General features: G+C 36.4%; 1 protein-coding gene and 1 pseudogene across 1 annotated transcript in view; one reads left to right on the top strand and one right to left on the bottom strand.

The window, feature by feature from the left end:
• LOC139712611 (beta-lactamase domain-containing protein 2-like) overlaps positions 1-704 on the bottom strand; it is a 36,428-nt pseudogene extending 35,724 nt beyond the window's left edge.
• Positions 1-17,941, top strand: part of LOC139712610 (uncharacterized) — a 29,755-nt gene extending 11,814 nt beyond the window's left edge. Inside the window, exons 2-6 of the mRNA XM_071624416.1 lie at positions 3,829-4,097; positions 5,577-5,857; positions 8,326-9,911; positions 10,354-10,533; positions 17,936-17,941. Of these exons, the coding sequence (XP_071480517.1) occupies positions 3,988-4,097; positions 5,577-5,857; positions 8,326-9,911; positions 10,354-10,533; positions 17,936-17,941 (2,163 nt within the window). The 5' untranslated portion in view covers positions 3,829-3,987. The remainder of the gene's footprint in view (positions 1-3,828; positions 4,098-5,576; positions 5,858-8,325; positions 9,912-10,353; positions 10,534-17,935) is intronic.
• The last annotated feature ends 5,945 nt before the right edge of the window (positions 17,942-23,886 follow it).

The following is a 23,886-nucleotide window of genomic DNA, read 5'->3' as shown; positions in this document are numbered from 1 at the left end:
TTAACGTATGACCTCAAATGACCTTTGACCTTATCCTGTGACCTCCAACGGCACCATAACATGAAGGTACCCCCAGTGCATCTATGACCCAAGTTAGGTTGTAATCCAAGCAACTTATGTGAAGTTATTTGTCAAAAGAGAGTCTTGCAGGTAAACTTTAACATAGAAAAGAGAGTCTTGCACATACTCTTTAGTATATGACCTCAAATGACCTTTGACATCATCACATGACCTCCGACAACACCATAACATGAAGATACCCCTAGTGCTTCTATCATCCAAGTGTGGCTGCCATTGCTGTAACAGTTGCCATGTTATGCATCATAAGAGAGTCTTGCAGGTAAACTTTAACATTTGTGACGGACGACGGACGGACGCCATTTGGATCCCTTAGTCTCGCCTTCACCTCCGGTGGGCGAGACAAAAACGGTACAAATAATAAAGAAAATTGAGAGTTTCTTAGGACAATTACAATGGTTACAAGGATTGAGTAATTACCGAAGTGCAAAGAAAGAAAAATGTTATGCACTATTGGGATTGGAACGTGCATGGGTTCAAAGTTCCGGAAGTCAATGATTTTCTATCTGATATTCAGCTTTTTGTAGATCTGCTCTACACACGACCATCAGAAGTTTGTTGTTTATCTTACCATTCTGTGACCACACTTTGTTGGTTGGTGCTGGGTACGATATTCGTTCAGCCATCCTTGCCTTTCACCGGTGAGACTCTCATGAACAGATGTTCGTACCCTTCAGCTCTTTCCTGTTTGCATAGAAGAGCGCTCGTTGATCGTATATTTTAGGCTTCATCACCCAAACTTTATATGATAGGATGTTTTGTGGTACAACAGACCTACACATATGCATAATGTCATATCTTGAAAATATTTTAAATCACTGCTCCCAAAGGTAAACAGGACCTTTAACATGGAAGCACACATCACAAATGTGTGTAAATCATTATACCATAATTATGTCATATAATCTTATACGTATTGTACAAATATACTTGGCCTTGCGAGTTTCTTGTTAAAACTGTGGGCAGAGGTGACTCCAAAATAGTACTATTTTGGAGTCACCGAGGCCCATAGTTTTAACAAGAAACTCGAAACTAGGCAAAGTATATTTGTTTTATATTTTCGATCAAAAATTTGAATAAAAAGTGAAAATTATTATATAGGCTTAGCCGCACTGCGGCGGCAGCGCAGCGCCTTCAATACGCAACAGTGCGAGAGATCGGAAATTGAAAAACGTAGTAGCCGTGACACCGCTAGAGTTGGCCGTCGCATGTATCCAAGCGATCGTATGGCCGCTGCAAACCTGAACACTAGAATTCGGGACCGGACGGGTACACTATTGTAAAGAAGGGTGATTGTGACATCATTTTGCAAATAGTATACTATTTGCAAAATAGTATACTATTTGCAAAATGTCATCATAAAAGTGACGTCATTTTGCAAATAGTACTTCATGGAGTGTCAAACACACCAACATTCTAAAATAGTTTAAAATACCTATAATCACGTGAAGCTCTTTTAACCAATTAATGGAAGACAAATTTATGATCCAAAATATAATAGGAATATTTCGATGAGAATAGTATGAAAATGATTGTCCAAGCATGTATTATTAGTAAATTGGATTATTGTATATATACTCCCTGATTCTCAAGTTTGGGGCCTGCAGCGAGTCCAAAACTCCTGCGCAAGGCTTATTTGTAACAAATCCAGGTTTTCAAGGATTACTCCTCTTCTGAAAGACTTAAACTGGCTTCCGATTCGTAAACGAATATTGTTTAAGATTTTGTTGATTGTATATAAGTCACTCATTGGTCAAACCCCCAGGTACATATCCGAATTATTCGTATTTAAATCCCATAGACACACTCACAATTTGCGCAGTTCTAAGGACACTCTTCTCTTACAAATTCCAACATGTAAAACAAAAGTAACACTGGGAGACAGAGCATTTGCCTGTGCAGCCTGTGCAGCTCTACCAATAGAAGTCCGGAAATCCCCAACCGTCATAATAGCAGTCTTTAATTTACGGCTCAAAGCACATCTTTTCATTTAACTGTTCGTTATCATCAAACACATCAGAAGCTTTTGCAGCGCAGAAGAATATATATATATCACTCGAATTAAAAATATGCCGTTTTTAGCTCCCAACTCCTGAACATTAAATACGTTTTCTTCCCCTTCCCTTCTTTCCTCTTCTCTTTACTTTTGCTATGTGAGTACCCTCTTATTCTTGTCCCTTATTCTCGTTTTTCTTATTTTTCCTTTTGTATTTTCCACCTCGTGTTGTCCTTTTCGGTCAAGTGACATTCAAAATACATGAAAGTTTTGTGTTAGATATTCTATATATACGTATGTGTTGTGTTCCTTCTGTTAAAAAAAAAAATGAATTGTTCCAAGTCGTAATTCTTACGCGCCCTTGTCCAATTCAAGCGATTTGATAATTGACGAACGGACTCCTCCACCTTTATACAAATAAATCAACAAACGGACTCCTCCACCTTTATACCAATAAAGATTTGTCGTCATGAAATATAGAATGTATTATTTACATAATTATACTGCGAACCCCTGGTTATATGTCCATGATTTTCGAATATGTGATATTGTCATACTTATTTTTGTTCTATACAATGGATAAATAAAACTTACTGAAACTGAAACTGAAACACATCCATGCACACACACACACAAAGCACACACTCACATACACACACACAAGTGAGCGCAGCACGCAAACAGAAAAGGCTCCGGGACTATGATTAGTTCCTGAGTGTAATCGGCCTTCTTGATCGATTTTTTTTTTTCTTATTCGTTTATTTCTTTACACAAACGATGCAGGTAGGTCTAAACCGGGTGTCCCAAAAAAAGCGGAACGGTGGATTTTCAGTACCTTGCTTTCTAAAACTGATATATTTTTTGACATTATTACCAAGAGCATCTTCCGCAGAAGACCATGATACCAAAATCATTAAATTTGGTTCAGTACTTTTTATTCTACGCCAATTTCTGTAAATGCAGTCATTTTAAATTTTTTGCGACTTATGAGATTATAATTTGGGTGCGACACGCGTTCCATACGGTGAATTGTGTAAGCTAGTTGATCCATGTCAACAAAAGATAACGCTTTCATATTGGGAGCGCGCGCGCACACACACACACACACACACACACACACACACTGTTTTTTTCCTGGCCCGTGCCCAATGTGAAAGTTGTATCTTTTGTTGACATGGATCACCGAGCTTACACAATATCCATCGTATGGATCGCGTGTCGCACTCAAATTATTATCTCATAAGTCGCAAAAATCCGGCGAAATTTGACAATGACTGCATTTTCAGAAATTGGCGTAGAATAAAAAGTACTGAACCAAATTTAATGATTTTGGTATCATAGTCTTTTGCGGAAAATGCTCTTTCTAATGATGTCAAAAAATATGCAACTTTTAGACCGCAAGGTACTGAAAATCTACCGTTCCGCTTTTTTTGGGACACCCGGTATACAACTAAAAGTAGACTTCATAATCATGATAGTAATCAAACTATTCGAATCCATTTTTTTTTTTAATTCTGCGTTCTTTTGGATGAGCACATGCAGTCAAATGCAAGTCAGAATATCTTACTCAAGTCAGATATTGGTCAATCAGAATTTGGTACTTAGATAATTATGTATGTTTAATGTTTTATGTTTAATGAAGATCTCAACCTTTTTGCAACAGTGCCCAGGAGACAGTTCTCTATCCTACACAAATATAAAGTACACTGATCAATGACAGCAAAAAGAGTGATCATATGCCTTTTTCATTCCAGGTCATGAACTAAGAATTCAGTCCGGTGAGGTGTTCTGATGATCAGTTCATCGATTAACCACGAACTTCTCCCAGTCTAACCACCTTACGACGTGAAATCGCCAGTATAGGACAAACCTACTACAACCCTGCACCATCCTCCATTTCGACTTCATGCATTATGGGCGGCAATACTTCGCTGAAAATCATGCCCAAACAGCGTGAGAAGGAAGAACAGCCAGCTAAGGCTGAAAAACATGTCACGTTTCAACACCAAGTTCATGAGAAGAGGTAAACCATATCACAGTCAAAACAGGAAATTTTAATCAGATAGGAATGTCTTCAAATCGTCCGTATGACTTTCAGTTTTGATGGCAGGCAGGATAGTGGATAAAGCTTGCATACCGGGTTTCTTAAAAAAAAAAGAATGGAAAGTTCCAAGTGTATGTTTCTGACCTTTGTAAAATCATGTTCAGTTCAGTTGAAAAACATTTTGCAATAATTGCTTCACAAAAGGAAAACCAGTCGGGAATTTTCACCGTGATTGACATGAGTTTTCAATAGGCACATTTCGACTCATGATTACAATGATTCGCAGACTTAACTGATCATCTGCATTAGGGCTGGTTTTATTCTCTCAGCCATTCGAACTTTGTTTTGCATTGTACAAAATGATCGACTACTTTGATTGCATGATAAGGTTAGCATCTGGGAAACCTATATCCATTTGTGTACGTTACATCGACTTTCTCCTGTTTGTGATTCGTCACATAGGAGATTGCCTAATTGTCAGGTATTCACGAAGAAGGGAAGATCTGGTTATGGCCTCCATCGAGGGTTACTCAGTTCAAAGTACTAGTGCACAAAAAAAAATGATTAAAAAGGAAAACAACAACTACAAACTTGGTTCATTGATGATCAGAAATTTAAAAAGAAATGTCTGAACTACCTCCTTGCATGCCAATAAGTCTCCGAATGAAAATGAATGAATAGCTCGAACACACAAAAGATGCTCATCATTAACAGAAATAACCATGTGATACCTTTAATCACTGCAATGTAAATGGATGTGCTATTGTCTATTGTGGTGAGTATACCGGCCTACTCGATGGTGTAGGCCTTGATTTTGTAGTCTCATAATTGTTAGAAAGGTACAATAAATGGATGTTTAAATTCGTTATGTTTCAGTCATAACACTCTGACGAAACACTAATGTAAGCTGATTATACGACAGAAATGAATACATTTTAGTTCACAGAGCAGATCTTGGATCACACATCTCCCTTATTGCAAATTGAGAGGCATAAAGTAACCCCACCGCAACAGAAGACTGGATCTTTTCCATTAGAAATCTCTCTTTTGTAAAGCTCGGTGGTCTAGTGCAGATAACGCCTGTCCGGATTTCAGGGGGTCGTAGGTTCTAATCCTGCTCGAGTACGTACGCCCATGCTTGTCCATCATGGCTACTACTGGAACATTGATTATTTCAGTGCTTATTTTTGTTGATGTAGGGCAATTGTAAATCAGTTGCAATAGAAATATATCCCTGACGACCCAATATAACAGATTAAATGAATTTACTGCGACCCGTGATTGTTCACACTTAGGGCTTAATCCCCTTTAATAGTGCAGGGACTCAATCAGGGATAAAATAGGATTTGCATCAAACTTGAACAAGCAGAACTGATAGAGGCACTTGATTATTCACGTAATAAATGTATATAATTAGACAGAATTCAAAATGGGCCCATTCCTCTCAATTTATCACAGGATGTCAGATGACGTGGATATCCTTCTGAAAGGTATTGCCAGAGATATTTCAAGCATTGACGACATTGAGAACCTTGGGACACAGTTGGGTTTCTCTCTGGGAGAAATCGATACCTTTATACAAACTAACAGTCGCTACCATGACATAACGAGCAGAGGGACTCTCAACATGCTTCGTAAATGGAGTATGGGAGTGAGCACGTCGTCACTTCGATCAGACTTGAGAGAAGCTCTGATGAGAGCCAAGCTTGTCCGGATTGCTGAGAAGCATCTACCCTCTGGTAGGTCGTCACACTGTAAAGATGAAATGATGAAAACCATTGTGTGCACTGTGCAGACTAAAAACGATGCATGGAGTAATCTTCCTATAGACGGATTGATACAGGAGACAAACATGATAGTGATCATTAAAAGAGTAGTCCTGATTAAATATGTACGCCGTAATTATTGTCATGATCTAAGTTAATTTCTCTACCATTTTGTGTTACATGTATACAGTTTGTGTGGTTATGTTCGCTTTCGTTTTTGCTTCATGATTGCAATGTTTATGTTATGTAGCCTAGATGTAATTTATATGGTCAAATGAATAAATAAATCAATCAATAAATAAAATTAATAATGATAATGATAGCTCATGGGAGAACAAATAGTCATATACGCACTTTTTGCGGCATCATGTCATCATCTCAAGCTCTCTGTTTCCTCTCATCCACCTGCCAATTAAAGTTTAGTCTAGAAGTACTTGAATAAAATGCCAGGCTGCCAGCTACTAGCAGCATTCTGCTGAATGAGCCAAGTATTGGTACATAAAATAATTCGCCACTTTCTGTGTTGTACAGGGACAATAACAACAACATTATTATGAGGCCTCCATCCATTTCAAGCTTAATCGCTTATGATGGTGGTCTCCTGCATTCAATTATCTCTGTTGTTTACTGAAAAATACTGTATATTTTATTTTATGTTTCTGTGTATCTACGTTGCTCAATGCAATCACCTATGTGAATCTATTTATGTACTGTTATCGATTTATTTCACTGCACTTGTTATTCTTTGTCTTTGTACTTTTTGAAGTTTGCATTCAAATTGCATCTGATTGAATGCAGAAATAAAAGCAAACAAACAAACAAACAAACAAACATTATTATATTCTGGCTTTATGGCAATAACCTCAGTGGCTACGTAGCATCAATATGAGCAAAGATCCGAGGGGAGGGGATAACTCGTAACAGGGGCAATGACGATAGGTCACGATAGGGGTTACTCCCAATTCTCTTAGATTCTGTACTTTTCAAATAGTTTACTGTACAATTTATTCCCCGAAATCAACCTTCATAATCCTTCTGCCCTATTTTATTTCTTTACTTACCAAACTTGTATGAATGCATATATTTCGTGATCTCTTGTCATCGAGTATTTTGAAAGAGATTTTGAAATTGTTCAAACTGTAACTTGATAGGACTTTATTTATAATTCAGCTAAAAAAACTTAATTGTCTGCATTAACTTGAATGACAAGTAAAGACATTCTTGCAGCAATGTATTAGGAAAAAATGGTAACGTGTCATACCATTAAGAATACTTTCAATATACTATAATGAATATTCTAATCATCTGCAGTAACTTTGTGTGATTTTGATTAAAAAAACACAAATGTTGAATGTAAGCTGTATCATAACTCCCAGCATGAAGGAATCATGCTGAGAGAATATGCTTAAGATGAAATTGCCAGTGTTATTTCAGCTTATCACTTGACAGTTGCCTCAGCTATTATTATAGTAACCTGTCATTTGTCTTGAGGATGACATTGTGAGTGTTTCAACTACGAAAATGTAGGAATCGATTGACAGAATCCACACACTTTTTACAGACGCCTTGTCTACCTAATTTATACTCTGCTAGACATATTTATATTTTTCTCTCATCTCTCATATTCAGATATCTTTTCCCAAAGGTACACAGTTGCATAATGATGTATACTTGGTAGTACATTGTATTTATTGGCACTCATTTGGGAGTTACAGATTAGAAATTACATCATAGTAAAAATGTGATAATAGGAATTGACTGGCAGGCTTTCCAATCTGATTGAATATTACATGTGTAGCCATACAATCAGATACTGAATCTTTGAATTAAGTCTGCGGCAGCATAGTGTGCGAAGGTATTTACATTAAAATTATGTGCCTGTTTGTTTGATTTTTTTTTTTAAAGGGGATTAGCGTAATGTTGCTCCATTCGACCACACCTCTAAAGATCAATTTATTCGGAACTGGCCAAAATGGTTTTTGATTCCAGTCGATATTTTTTCCCTTTTTATGTGCTTGTGTGGTTATGATTAAAATATGGTAAAACAGTGAATGATTGTGAATGACTTTAGACGTTAGATTACAGTCTTCTTCTTCTTGTGTCCACGCTGCACTATGTCAGTAAGAAGATGTTTAGAGGATTTCAAGGGTTTTTTTATCAATCAAAGGAGGGTAATGGTACAACAAATGTTAAACGGGTGTTAGAAATGGCAGCAATATTTTGTAGCCCGTTATCCTCCCCCCCCCCCCCATTCCCTGCGCCGCAGGAGGAGGGTCTGTGATTAACAATGTGACATCCGTGAAGTCTAATCATTTTAGCGTTGTATTGGCCTAATAATGAGATGACTAAATCCCTGATTTGGTATACATAGAAGAATCCTTGTTGCATTGTCCATTCCAGATTTAGTTGGAATTGATGATCTCAAATTTGCTTTCTTTCAGATTCATCAGGCTCACCAAGTTCAGTCTCAGCCAGTAAAGGCACTATAAATGACAGAATTCAACAAATCAAGGAGGGGCTACAGGAACATTATGTCAGCATGTACAGCAGTGTGTGCACTTCCCCTCTTTATCCGGAATCATCAGTGAAGCTGCAGGATATCTACACAAATTTAGTGATGCTCTCTAATGATAAGAGGGATGAAAAAAAGGAAATCAGTTATGATAATTTCATTAAACACTTGGAGCAGATTGGCTCTAAAAAAGGTATGCGCAAACGTATTGCAGTTTGTGGAGAAGCGGGTGTTGGCAAGACAACTTTCCTTGCTAAACTTGCACTTGACTGGGCTTTGGGAAGATGTCTGCAGACCATTGATCTCCTTTTCCTAATTCATCTTAGGGAAATCGAGGAGAGTGCATGCTTTAGTCATACCATCATGAACAATTTGTCTGACGACCTGGACTGTGATTGGGTTGAATTAGACGAATACATTCGAACGAACCAGCAGAAAGTACTGATTCTCTATGACGGTCTTGATGAGTACGGTCAGGATATTAGCGTAAAAGCTTCAAGAGATGCCACCCCTGCAGTGATCAAGTGCGAGAAGTTCAAAAATTCCAGAGTTATTGTTACAACTAGACCGTGGAAAGCTGATCGAATAAGAGCCGATGAGAAATTGAAGAAGCAGTACGCATTTGTTAAGATTGAGGGCTTCCAGCCAAGTGATATTTCCTGCTACATTTCGAAATTCTTCCAAAACGACGAAGAGGCCAGAGAGAGTCTCATTAGATTGATGACAGAGAAGGACAGCCTTGTAGCAGAGAATATGGCACCCTACCCCATTTACTGCAGCATGCTTTGTTTCATTTGGCAGAACGAAGGAAGCCGCAGTGTGATTCAGGAACTAAAGACATTTTCCAAACTCTTCGACCAATTGATCCTCCTTCTTAAAGAGCACTATGCTAGTAAGGTGACTGACCAAGAAGACCAACAAAAGAAATTAAAGGAAGGTGGCGACTGTTTACAGAATTTTGGCAAAGATGCTTTGTATAGTCTCCTTCGTAACGAACTTGTATTCAGAGGAAAAGACCTCACTGCAGGTGAAAATGATTTACAGACGGCATGTGATATTGGGGTCCTCACAAGAGAGAAGCGTTTTGTTTCAAAGTGCGAAAACAACAAGAGGAAAACAGAACTTGTAGTTGAATACCGAATACCCCACAAGTTATTTCATGAGTATCTAGCGGGAATACATCTGGCATGGCTGTATGAGAACAACCTGGAGGAGTTCAACAAGCTGACAAAGCAGCTGATTGATGACTACCAGTTGTATCGATACCTCCTCTACTTCACTGCAGCACAAGGACTAGATGTTGGAACGGCTGTCCTAGGTTTCTTATGTGAGATGTTGAATGTTGAGGATAAGGACGAACTGTTGTTTGTCATTAATGTCGCCTTTGAATGCAATTATCTGGATGCCGCCAAGCCTCTGATTCTTCATCTTAACACACTTTCATTATTGCTGATTAGAGGATCTGACCATACAACTTCTGGATGGATGTATGTACTTCAGGCCTGTAGTTACTCTGTAAGCATTGTTCACCTTTCCTTCACATCACTACGTTTCTATATTACTGTTATGCCGCATACACAGCAGCAGGGTACATCATTATAGCTTTATTTTCACGAGAGTTATGATTATACGGGAATTCTTATAATTCTCATGACCTGTTTTAATTCTGCAGTCAAAGTTCATTTGTTGTATTTTGTGTGCCTCACACACACATACACACACGCACAATGAGAGGCCGGATCAAAAAGAAAACGAGGATGTCAATCGCATACCCAACTTGTGACATTCAACTGATCATGCATTCAGAATTGATATCTCTGCAAGTTGTTAGCACAATTTTCACTGAAAAATACCAAATATTCCTCTTTCCATCATTTCTGTTTAGATTATTGCACATTTCAAGTGTAACACAAACGCAAAACTGAATGTCTTAATGTTCTACTTCTTCAATCATCAGGCATCGGAGCGTTCAGATAAATGTGATATAGCAGACAAGGACGATAGTCCTGCTTCTTCTGCTCGACTTGCTGGTCGAGGCATTTGCTCACTATCCAATCTCATGTCAATGGAACTGGACGACGTCCAGCTGCATGACGCGTTCTACACAGGAATGGCTTCTATGGCCTCACAATCAAAGGTTAGAATCTTCTGTTCAAAGAGTATTACTATTTTCTTTACTTTTCTTTGTCGATTTTGGCATCAGCTGTGATTGCTGTAAGAAGGTTCGAATGAATCTATTAAAGTGCTTGTATGATACATTATTATGTGTTTTTTTCTCTAATTTTAACAGCGTAGAAATAATTTGTAAGAATTGAGTTAACTTCCACTCAGGAGATGATGATACACAGTTATAAGATCAAAGATGATTGATGCATAAGTATACGTTAGAAGAATCATGTGCTGTGGAAACAGTGGAACCTTATGGACGCCTTATTAAATGAAAGAAAAAACATAATGTTTTAGAATCGTGCTTTCCAACCTTAGAGGATCGTTTGTTACCCTGCATCACAAAACAAACAGAAAATCGCCAGACATAAAATTAAGAGCATATTCTGAAAGAGCAGCCTTTAAGCTTTAAAATGATGTATAACTCAAATCAAATGGACTCTTCTAATCTATCTAAATATTGCACAGAAACCGCACACTCAGGAAAAGTGTGAACTGAGAAAAGAGACTCTGAAGTACCGTGTCTTTTCAAGCGCTTATCTTCACCAAGCCGTGCTGGCTGTGCCATGAATGGGAGAAAAAACAGGATGAAAACCACCAGAGTAACAGCAACGAATGAATTATTAGATTAAACTGAAATTAAGCTTGCCTTATCAACACACTCCGTCCTTAATTAATGTCAACTTTCCAAGTAGCAGCATCATCCTTTCAAAAGTTACAGGAGTTGAAAGTGAAGAGTGTGTACAAGGTTTTTAAGAAATGAAAAGAATAATCTAAAGCCATATTTAATCACACTTTTTGCAAACAAAAGAAAATTAGATAATATGCCAAAAACACACTTTTCTGCCCGTTTATGATCCCAAATTTTATCATAATGTAGAAGAAGACTTGCTCTTTCAGAAATATGAAAAAGTCAAGATGTTTTCAGTCCTCACACAAAATCAGTGTGTGTGACTTTTTGTTTGTTTTGTGATGCAAGGTCATTTTGCTCACAATCGGTAAAGCTTGTTTTGTCATGAAAAGAGGGGATATGTATTTACTCGTTGTTCCATGGTCTTAGACCATCTCAGGATTTGCCTCCTTGGTATTCCATGTGGTATGTAGTTTGCGTTCAAAAGAACTACAGTCACAAGGTTATGTTGTTTTACCCCAATTCCCTTCTCTCCCCCCCCCCCCCGACTTAATAATTCATTCCTTTAAACTATATTCATACAATTCGTCTGTGTTTATGCAAGAAAAAAAAAGATACTGAAAATTAAAATCATTCATATACTGACAAGACTGACGTGTACAACAACAGACAATAAAAAAACTCATCATAATTATATATCAAAGATGTAACTTTTTTTTTACAGTACACTTGAGATCAAATTTTTAGGTGTTCTGCATAATCATAGAAAATATTAGGCCTATGTTGAGAGAGATAGGAAAAGAAGAGTTACAGAATATTCTATGTTATTATATCACAAAACCGTAAAACCAGATGATTTGGGCATGTGTAACCCTATTATCTTGTGAGCCCCATGAACGTTGTGAAATAATGCTATCTAATCCGTTTGAAAAGAAAAAAAAAATGTTGCTGAATTTAGAGGGCATAAAAGCGGTATTGAATTTGACTGTCTATGAATCTATTCGTGCTATATCCGGTCTGTAATCGTCGGCTATCCATCTTTTTCAGCAGAAAAACCTAAGTAGACAGGTTAAAGTTCATTTGTAGCACAATATACAGATCATACCAACCCCGGAGAGAAAAAAAGCACTAAAAGTGTACAGGTCTTTGCCATATCTTCAATTCAGTTATCTGAGAATGTTCTTTTCGGAAAAAAAAAAATACATTTATTTATTCTTCTCCCTACGCCTTATTTTTTTTGCCGATTTTTTTTTCTTTTTACTTGAGCTCATTTTTATTGAAGGAAATGTCCAACGCATGTCAATGCTAACTGCCAAAAAACAACAACAACAACAAAAGAGGACGAGGCAGTGTGTAAAAGTAAAGGATGAAAATGTTGCAAAAAATCTGCAAAAATATAAAATGGTAGTTTTTAATGTTTTCACAACGGTGGTATCAGTGACAACTGAATAATGAAAATGAGATACAAAATGATCTTTTTTTTTCATACCTCTGCCATGAAGTGTGTAGCCCTCATTCATGGGGAGCCTTGTATAATACAAACACGAAGATTTGTACAACGGGAGGGAAATGAACTAACGCCTCCCCGGGAAATGTACAAATTTTGGAAATGGCATCGACGGAAATTGTAAAAACATTGAGTTTTGACGGGAAATGTAGAAACTTTGCCGGGAAATTTACGAATCATTTATTTCAACGGTATTATGACGTATCGATGGTTTATTAAGTTAAATCAATGTGCATCAAAACTGCGCATGAATCTTTATACTTATACCGTTTTCATATAACTTGGCAGATCGCATAGTTAGGGCGATTACGGTGGTTGTAATGGTCATATCATTATTGTATTCCTTGGTCATATCATTAATGTATATATTGATGCAAAAGCTCCAATCAATAGAACACACTTAGTTAGTGAGGGAATTGGAGAAGTGGATTTATGAGGTCATATAATTTATTTTTGTAAGGGTCATATCATTAGTGTATTCCTTATATCGGTAATTTCCCCATCTCTCTGCCAAAAAAGAAAACCTCCCTATCTATATTCGTAATTAAAGTATTGACAAGTTCAAATCACTGTTGAAAACTTATCTGTTTACTCTCAATCCTAATTTTGTTGTTTTTGTTGTTGCTATTGTTATATCATATGCACATGATGCTGTTTCTTACCTCATTTTTTTCCCGGATTAATGCGCTTATAAACGTCAGTATTACGCGCTATATAAGGAATCAACTTTAGTTTCATCAATAATAAATGCTACATTCATAAAGCGCTTTAAAAACACATGCTTCTATATGCGCTGTACAATTCAGAAATACAAACAAACAAATGAATAACAAGTATAACAGTAAGGGGTTACAAATATGTATCTTAATGATGGAAAACGAAAAAAGCGGGTTTTCTTTCCATCCCTTCATCATCTCATTCGCATTGAGTGATTGTGTCCCATATCAACCTGTCATATACGTATTAAGCTGAAAACGATAAACATGAAATACTTTGCTAAGGCTATGTAACATGGAAAGAAACAGACTATTCTTTGAAGTCCAACCCGGCGAAAATATCGTTTAGTATCTCAATCACGTGTTTTTTTTAATTCCTTATATTTTGTTTCAGCAAAGCTTCAATCAATTACACACCTTTGCGGACCTAACATCTCCCCTGCTGTATCAGAGTCCTACCCCAAGAGTATCTGCACCATGCCAAACCTTCAGACGTTACACCTATACAAAGTCAAAATGGCAGATGGTTTTTTTTTTTCTTGCCCTTGTTACATCAGAGGAGGAGCGAAGGTATCTTCTTTGCCTCATTTAGTTTCTAATGCATGGGAAACCTTCCTGCAATTAAAAACAAACAAACAAACAAACAAACAAACACGTGATTGAGATGCTAAACGATGTTTCACCGTGTTGGACTAAAAACAATAGTTTGTTTCTTTTCATGTTGCATACTTTTAGCATAGTATTTTATGTTTATACTTTTTACCTTTCTACATTTATGACAGGTTGATATAGAACACGATCACGTAATGCAAATGAGATGATGAAGGGATGGAAAGAAAACCCGTTTTTTCCGTTTTCCATCATGAAGATAAATATTCATAACCCTTTTTGTTAATAATTGTATGTATTAGATTGATTGTTATACTTGTTATTCATTTGTTTGTTTATATTTTGTATCTCCATTGTACAGCGCACATAAAACATGCGTTAGCTTTATGAATGTAGCATTTATTATTGATGACACTAAAGTTGATTCCTTAGCGCGTAATACTGATGTTTTTAAGTGCATTAATCCGGAAAAAAAATGAGGACAGATACAGCATTATGTGCATTAAAAGCAACAACAACAACAACAATAACAAAATTAGAATTGAGTAAACAGATAAGTTTTCAACAATGGTTTGAACTTGGTCAACACTTCCATTACGAATATAGATAGGGAGTTTATTGCAAAGAGATGGGAAAATACTGTAGTAACCGAAAAAGCCCTATCACCGTACATGTAGCCGCTGCGGGTATAGGTGCGGGGATCACATGATAACTGGAGAGTGAAGGAAGAACGGAGAGAACGGGTTGAAGTGGATGAGCAAAAGGAAATCAAATCTTTAAAAAAATATGAGCAAGATTATTATATATATATTTATTAATGGTCATATCAATAATGTATTCCTTATATTATGTTGCTGCAAAGCTTCAATCAATACACCACGAGGGAGGACCTGACATCTCCCCCTGCTGCATCAGAGGCTTACGCCAAGAGTATCTGCACCATGCCAAACCTTCAGTGACCCTGCACCTCAAAACAAACAAAAAGTCGCCAGACATGAACTTTTAGTTAAGACCATATTCTAAAAGAGCAGACTTTAAGCTTTAAAATGATGTATAACTCAAATCTAATAGACTCTCCTAACCTATCTAAATATTGGAAAGAAAGCACAAACTCAGGAAAAGTGTGTACTGAAAAAAGGGGCTCTAACGTACAGTGCCTATTCAAGCGCTTAATCTTTACCAAACCGTGCTGTCTGTGCGATGAATGGGACAAAAAACAGGAAGTAAACCACCATAGTAACAACAATGAAGGGATTGTTCGATTGAGCTGAAATTAAGCATGCCTCATTAACACATTGTCCATAAGTAATGCCAACTTTCAAAGCAGTAGCACTATCCTTTCAAAAGTTATTAAGGTTGAAAGTGAAGAGTGTGGACAAGGTTTTTCAGAAATGAAAAAAGGATTCTAAAGACACACCTAATCACACTATTCTACCAAAAATGTTCAAGATAAACTGTTGAAAAAACACACTTTCCTGCCCGTTTTATGATAACAAATGTTATCATAATGTAAAAGAAGACCCGCTCTTTCAGAAAATATGAAAAAGTCAAGTTCGGCTAGGTTGACCCATTTCACTTATTTTTAGTCCTCACGCAAAATCAGTGTGTGCGACTTTATGTTCGTTTCGAGGTACACGGTCACAAATAATTAATATTTTCCCTGAAAATTCACCCCCTGATCTCCCTCCGAGCAATACATATGTTGTAAGGATGTCAAATTTCTTATAATTTGCATTGACAATACCTTTTAAAATTTTTGAAAGAGTTAGGAAGGCTAGGTACTCTCTGCCGATTAGTTATCAGTCCTGGAACATGACCCTAGTAGCAGAACGAACGTCCGTGACAATTCCAGCGAACGTCCGTGACGTATGCAATCCCTCCGATAGGGATAACTTGTCCCGAAAGTGTCCTATATTCTTTAAAACCTTTGGCTCCAATAGCGACAAATAAAGTTTTACAAAGTAAACAAAAAGTTTAGAGCAGTAGATTCAGAATTTTTAAGGCGTTATGTGATCATGAGGAACAAATAGTTGACAATTTACTCACAATTTTACGCTTGTTTTCCCTCTAATTATACAAAAACAGCTAAACACTGAAAACAAAGTTATAGGAAAATGGAATTTTGCGTAATCTGTAATTTCTGTCCATTTAAATTTCTTTCTAATGAGGTTCTGGAGACAATTTGAACTGTTACAGGTTCTGAAAGTTTCGCTCACGGACGTTCTGTCCGAGAAAGGAAATTTCTGATAATTACAAATACATCACTGCACATAAAGTTAATGTTAGTTGAAAATATTACCAAATCACGGAGCCGCTCTTACCCAAAAGTGAATAACGTTCATCACTCAATTTACCTGTAATAACAAACGGAAAACGTTTTGGTCACGGATGTTCGTTGGTAGAATAAGTCAGTGGATTACATAGTAGGAGAAAGAGGATCAGTGCCACTTTTTAGTGACAGGTGCTCCAAGTGTTTATCTTTTGAGTATGGTATCTGCCGTCTCAAACAGAACACATCTAGTTTTGGTCTCCATAACGGACGTTCGCTGTAATTGTCATGATATTAAATGCCTTAATTCATTCTTATTTTTCTCTTCATGACGATTTTTCTCTCATTCCCTCAATAGCCTGAACATGCTGCGACCAAACAGAAAACAAAAACAAAACAAAACAAACGAAAACAAATCTGAAAAGTGCTACGCAATCACATTCAGGATAATGACGGAAGAAGTCTGTAATGGGCATGTGTTGAATAAGAAACGGAAACGTTTCAAAAGGACGTGGAAACAGTTGAATGAAAATGACTGAGAAACAGAGAAGGGATCGAGCTCCAACACACAGAGAAGAGAATTGCCAGTGCACTCCCGTTATACCAAATTCCTCTGGAGAAGTTTTTGTTTGTTTGTTTATGTTTTTTATTCATCGAAATGCCGTCACAAGTGAACAAAAATAATGCAGTATACAATATACTCCGCTTATCATCACATGGTGTTATTTTATACTCATCACTGAAAAGCAATGTTCATTTGTAATTCTTTCCAAGATTTTTTTTTTCATTTTACATTCAAAAGACAGAGAGATAGTCAATTTGTTTGTGCTTTTGTGCTTACTTTGAAAACACGTGTTAAAAAAAGTAATGATTAAGAATAGGTTTAAGGTTGCACTTTGATACGCTCGCTCTTCCAGAGATTCATTACTCCGATGTCCAAAGGTTTGTTATTCCGAAAATGAAAAAAAAATGTTTGTAGGTAATTCAGGAGGTTTGTTATTAAAAATGTTCTTATTCCGAAAGTTTGTTAGTCCGAAAAATAGATAGGCCTATTAAGGATCACTATTTCTAGGTCTGTTCTTCTAAAAGTGGAATGGGCCTGATATTCGTTTAGGTGAAAGCGGTTATTATGAGATTTTGAAATTTGGAGGATTTTAGTTGTTAATGTGTTTCTCCACATTTGGATAAGCGAACATGATTTTTCATGTTCCAATTAATAAACCTTTCGATTAACCTTCGGAGATTCCTATCATTTACCGAATAAAAAAGCTTCATAATTATACGAACTCTATCAATTTTCGTATTGACAAACTGTATGAATAACGAGCCTCCGAAATGACGCGCTACAAAATGTTTGTTATAACAAACCATTTTGTATAATATCGAAGTCACAAACATCCATCCTAGTTATATGGACTTATTGTGTCTTGTTATGACGAAACTTCGCAATATGGAACCTATTATCATTTCTGACTAATATAATAACACAAATTCTCCTCGGTACAGTGTGTAACTCAAGGAGCAAACACAGAGGGATTTCTTCCTAACGTGTTCGTTTGCCCTCCCCAGCTAAACTTCGTATTTCTATAACGGAGCACATTTCTGTTGTTTTTCTATGTTTATTCTTTGTCATAATTCTAGCTGTGACCATGTGTGAACATTATCAGCAAATTTTGCATTGTAGACTTTATATAACAAGTTTAGGACCTGAATCTTTACTTCATAATTACGAGATTTCCATAAATATATTCGTTCTCAAGGATGGATTACGTCACTGAGATTACACGTACGTTTGTACGTTCATTTACGAGAGATGGAAAAATTGTTTTCTTTGATTCCTTAGTATGAGAAGATCAACAAGCTTATATAATTGAGAATTGGTAATATCTATTCAGGATTTTGCAGAGGAGTTTGTTCTCGACATGAAATTGCTGTTTGTTGTGAGTAGAATGCGTTTCCAACTCAAGAGAGCTGCATTGTTCAATATCTTGCTTGTTCCGAACGTCCGTGAGCTACATGCAAACCTCCGTGATGAAAACTATGCCATGGTTGTTGGGTTATAGAGACTGCCTAGATCAGATACATCATAAAAAGGTATGTTATTATTTGGGAGTGAGGATTAAAGTATGGGATAGTGAAATAAGAGGTCAAAATATTGAGTTTCTGTAAAATGCGCTTAAAGTGGAGAAAGTGTTTAGCGGGAGAGCAATATTTCAACAGAAATGACGAATTTAGTTAAATCATCAGTTGTCTACCATTACGTACAGGTTAAGAGTACAAGTTTGATATTCTGCAAGCACGTACACATGTCCCTTAAAATATTTCGTTAGGATTTTGAACTGAATCAGATCTTTGCAAACTATGTTAAATGGTATTCAAATGTATGTGCAGTACTATTCCTCACGGACGTTCGCTGCTCTGGACATGGTAAACTTCAGCGGTGAATAAAAACTTGTTCCTCTGGGAAAATCCTAGTATAATTGGGTTCATATTAAAGCTTGAGTTATATTCTTTCAGGTAAGATGAATGATTTGGAGAATTTCCTACTTTTTAAATTTTGCCTTGTTTTGGCTCAATTGTACATCGATCAAAATTCTGACCCATATGTATCTTCTTTGCTTCATTTGGTTCTCAATGCATGTTGAAACCTTCCTGCAATAAAAAAAACATCAACACAAAAACAAACAAACAAACAAACAAACAGATGATTGAGATACTGAACGATATTTTCGCCGTGTCGGACTAAAAAGAATAGTTTGTTTCTTTCCATGTTGCATAGTTTTAGCATAGTATTTTATGTTTATACTTTTTACCTTTCTACATTTATGACAGGTTGATATAGGACACGATCACGTACTGCAAATGAGATGATGAAGGGATGGAAAGAAAACCCGTTTTTTCCGTTTTCCATCATGAAGATCAATATCCATAACAAGTTTTGTTAATCATTGTATGTATTAGATTGATTGTTATACTTGTTATTCATTTGTTTGTTTATATTTTGAATCTCCATTGTACAGCGCACATTAAACCATGCGTTATAATAAGCTTTATGGGGGCGCTGTGGCATAGTGGATAAGACTCCCGACTCCCGAACGGAGGACCGCGAGTTCGAATCCCGCCCAGTGCTTACATCCTTGGACAAGATGTTTTTACCCACAATGTCCCTCTCAACCCAGGTGTACAAATGGGTACCTGGCAACGCTAGGGTAATAATAATAGCAGGGCCCTCTGGTAGAGCAGTGGCAACACTGAAGAGGTTACCCTGGGTAAATAAGACCTTATTATTATTATTATTATTATTATTATTATTATTATTATTATTATTATTATTATTATTATTATTATTATGAATGTAGCATTTATTATTGATGACACTAAAGTTGATTCCTTAGCGCGTAATACTGATGTTTCTAAGTGCATTAATCCGGAAAAATAAATGAGGACAGATACAGCATTATGTGCACATGACATAACAGCAGCAACAACAACAACAATAACATAATTAGGATTGAGTAAACAGATAAGTTTTCAACAATGGTTTGAACTTGGTCAACACTTCCATTACGAATATAGATAGGGAGTTTATTGCAAAGAGATGGGGAAATACTGTAGTAACCGAAAATGCCCTATCACCGGATGTAGCCGCTGCGGGTATAGGTGCGGGGATCACGTGACTTTACTGGAGAGTGAGTGAATAACGGAGAGAACGGGTTGAAGTGGATGAGCAGAAGGAAATCAAATCTTTAAGAAAATATGAGCAAGATTATTATATATATTTTTTTTAATGGTCATATCAATAATGTATTCCTTATATTATGTTGCTGCAAAGCTTCAATCAATAGAACACCGTTATGGACCTCACATCTCCCCTGCTGCATCAGAGGCTTACGCCAAGAGTATCTGCACCATGCCAAACCTTCAGAGGTTAGAGCTTTACGATGTCAAGATAGCAGACGATTTCTTTCTTGCCCTCTGTACATCAGCAGCAGGATCGAAGGTATATCTTTCTTCTTTGCTTCATTTGGTTTTCAATGCATGGTAAACCTTCCTGCAATAAAACAACAACAACACAAAAACAAACAAACAAACAAACAAACAAACAGATGATTGATATACTAAACGATGTTTTCACCGTGTTGGACTAAAAAGAATAGTTTGTTTCTTTCAATTTTGCATAGTTTTAGCACAGTATTTTATGATTATACTTTTCACCTTTCTACATTTATGACAGGTTGATATAGGACACGATCACGTAATGCAAATGAGATGATGAAGGGATGGAAAGAAAACCCGTTTTTTCAGTTTTCCATCATGAAGATGAATATTCATAACCCTTTTTTGTTAATTATTGTATGTATTAGATTGGTTGTTATACTTGTTATTCATTTGTTTGTTTATATTTTGTATCTCTATTGTACAGCGCACATAAAAGCATGCGTTATGATAAGCTTTATGAGTGTAGCACTTATTATTGATGACACTAAAGTTGATTCCTTAGCGCGTAATACTGATGTTTCTATAGAAGTGTGCAGCAAGATTATTATATATATATATTTATTAATGGTCATATCAATAATGTATTCCTTATATTATGTTGCTGCAAAGCTTCAATCAATAGAACACAGTTGTGGACCTGACATCTCCTCTGCTGCATCAGTGGCTTACGCCAAGAGTATCTGCACCATGCCAAACCTTCAGAGGTTAGACCTTTCCGATGTCAAGATAGCAGACGATTTCTTTCTTGCCCTCTGTACATCAGCAGCAGGATCGAAGGTATATGTATCTTCTTTGCTTCATTTGGTTTTCAATGCATGGTAAACCTTCCTGCAATAAAAAAAAAACAACAACACAAAAACAAACAAACAAACAAACAAGCAGATGATTGAGATACTAAACGATATTTTCGCCGTGTCGGACTGAAAAGAATAGTTTGTTTCTTTCCATGTTGCATAGTTTTAGCATAGTATTTTATCTTTATACATTTTACCTTTCTACATTTATGACAGGTTGATATAGGACACGATCACGTAATGCAAATGAGATGATGAAGGGATGGAAATAAAACCCAGTTTTTTTCCGTTTTCCATCATGAAGATAAATATTCATAACCCGTTTTGTTAATTATTGTATGTATTAGATTGATTGTTATACTTGTTATTCATTTGTTTGTTTATATTTTGAATCTCCATTGTACAGCGCACATAAAAGCATGCTTTATAATAATCTTTATGAATGTAGCATTTATTATTGATGACACTAAAGTTGATTCCTTAGTGCGTAATACTGATGTTTCTAAGTGCATTAATCCGGAAAAAGAATTGAGGACAGATACAGCGTTATGTGCACATGACATAACAGCAACAGCAACAACAACAATAACATAATCAGGATTGAGTAAACAGATCAGTTTTCAACAATGGTCTGAACTTGGTCAACACTTCCATTACGAATATAGATAGGGAGTTTATTGCAAAGAGATGGGGAAATACTGTAGTAACCGAAAAAGCCATATCGCCGTACATGTAGCCGCTGCGGGTATAGGTGCGGGGATCACGTGATAACTGGAGAGTGAAGGAAGAACGGAGAGAAGGGGTTGAAGTGGATGAGCAGAAAGAAATCAAATCTTTAAGAAAATATGAGCAAGATTATTATATATATATATATTTAATGGTCATATCAATAATGTATTCCTTATATTATGTTGCTGCAAAGCTTCAATCAATACGACACTGGCAAGGACCTGACATCTCCCCTGCTGCATCAGAGGCTTACGCCAAGAGTATCTGCACCATGCCAAACCTTCAGATCTTACAGCTTGACGATGTCAAGATAGCAGACAATTTCTTTCTTGCCCTCTGTACATCAGCAGCAGGATCGAAGGTATATCTTTCTTCTTTGCTTCATTTGGTTTTCAATGCATGGTAAACCTTCCTGCAATAAAAAAAAAACAACAACACAAAAATAAACAAACAAACAAACAGGCAGATGATTGAGATACTAAACGATTTTTTCGCCGTGTCGGACTAAAAAGATTAGTTTGTTTCTTTCCATGTTGCATAGTTTTAGCATAGTATTTTATGTTTATACTTTTTACCTTTCAACAATTATGACAGGTTGATATAGGACACGATCACGTAATGCAAATGAGATGATGAAGGGATGGAAAGAAAACCCTTTTTTTCCCGTTTTCCATCATGAAGATAAACATTCATAGCCCTTTTTGTTAATTATTGTATGTACTGGTATTAGATTGATTGTTATACTTGTTATTCATTTGTTTGTTTATATTTTGTATCTCCATGGTAGAGCGCACATAAAAGCACATAAAGCACATAAAGCATGCGTTATGATAAGCTTTATGAATGTAGCATTTATTATTGATGACACTAAAAATGATTCCTTAACGTGTAATACTGATGTTTCTAAGTGCATTAATCTGGAAAAAAAAATGAGGACAGATACAGCATTATGTGCACATGACATAACAGCAACAACAACAACAACAACAGAATTAGAATTGAGTAAACAGATAAGTTTTCAACAATGGTTTGAACTTGGTCAACACTTCCATTACGAATATAGATAGGGAGTTTATTGCAAAGAGATGGGGAAATACTGTAGTAACCGAAAAAGCCCTATCACCGTATGTAGCCGCTGCGGGTATAGGTGCGGGGATCACATGATAACGAGGGTCCCATATCGTACAAGCTTTGCTTCATAGCTTCTTAGTTGGACCCTCCACTTCCATTCTTATCCTTAGTTGACTTGTATTTTACGCTTTATGTATTTAACAAAGATGTAATCGCATCTACTTCTCGTTTTCATAATTTTCTTATGTACCTTTTCAAATTTTGTTCTGTATCACAAATATCCCGTGCATATGCAATTTACATAATTTCTTTATTCATTTTGATGGAGGTGAAAATAATAGTGAATCTTGAATCTTGAAATAACTGGAGAGTGAAGGAAGAACGGAGAGAACGGGTTGAAGTGGATGAGCAAAAGGAAATCAAATCTTCAAGAAAATATGAGCAAGATTATTATATATATATATTTATGAATGGTCATATCAATAATGTATTCCTTATATTATGTTGCTGCAAAGCTTCAATCAATACACCACGAGGGAGGACCTTACATCTCCCCTGCTGCATCAGAGGCTTACGCCAAGAGTATCTGCACCATGCCAAACCTTCAGACGTTAGAGCTTGACAATGTCGAGATAGCAGACGATTTCTTTCTTGCCCTCTGTACATCAGCAGCAGGATCGAAGGTATATCTTTCTTCTTTGCTTCATTTGGTTTTCAATGCATGGTAAACCTACCTGCAATAAAAAAATAACAACACAAAAACAAACAAACAAACAAACAAGCAGATGATTGAGATACTCTACGATATTTTCGCCGTGTCGGACTGAAAAGAATAGTTTGTTTCTTTCCATGTTGCATAGTTTTAGCATAGAATTTAATGTTTATACTTTTTACCTTTCAACATTTATGACAGGTTGATATAGGACACGATCACGTAATGCAAATGAGATGATGAAGGGATGGAAAGAAAACCCCTTTTTTCCCGTTTTCCATCATGAA

The sequence above is a fragment of the Diadema antillarum genome, unplaced genomic scaffold (assembly GCF_040938485.1).
Source record: "Diadema antillarum isolate AM-2024a unplaced genomic scaffold, OU_Dant_1.0 seq00001829_RagTag, whole genome shotgun sequence".
Lineage (NCBI taxonomy): Eukaryota > Metazoa > Echinodermata > Echinoidea > Diadematoida > Diadematidae > Diadema > Diadema antillarum.
Note: the sequence above shows the minus strand (reverse complement) of the source record. Positions and strands in the feature narration are given on the sequence as shown.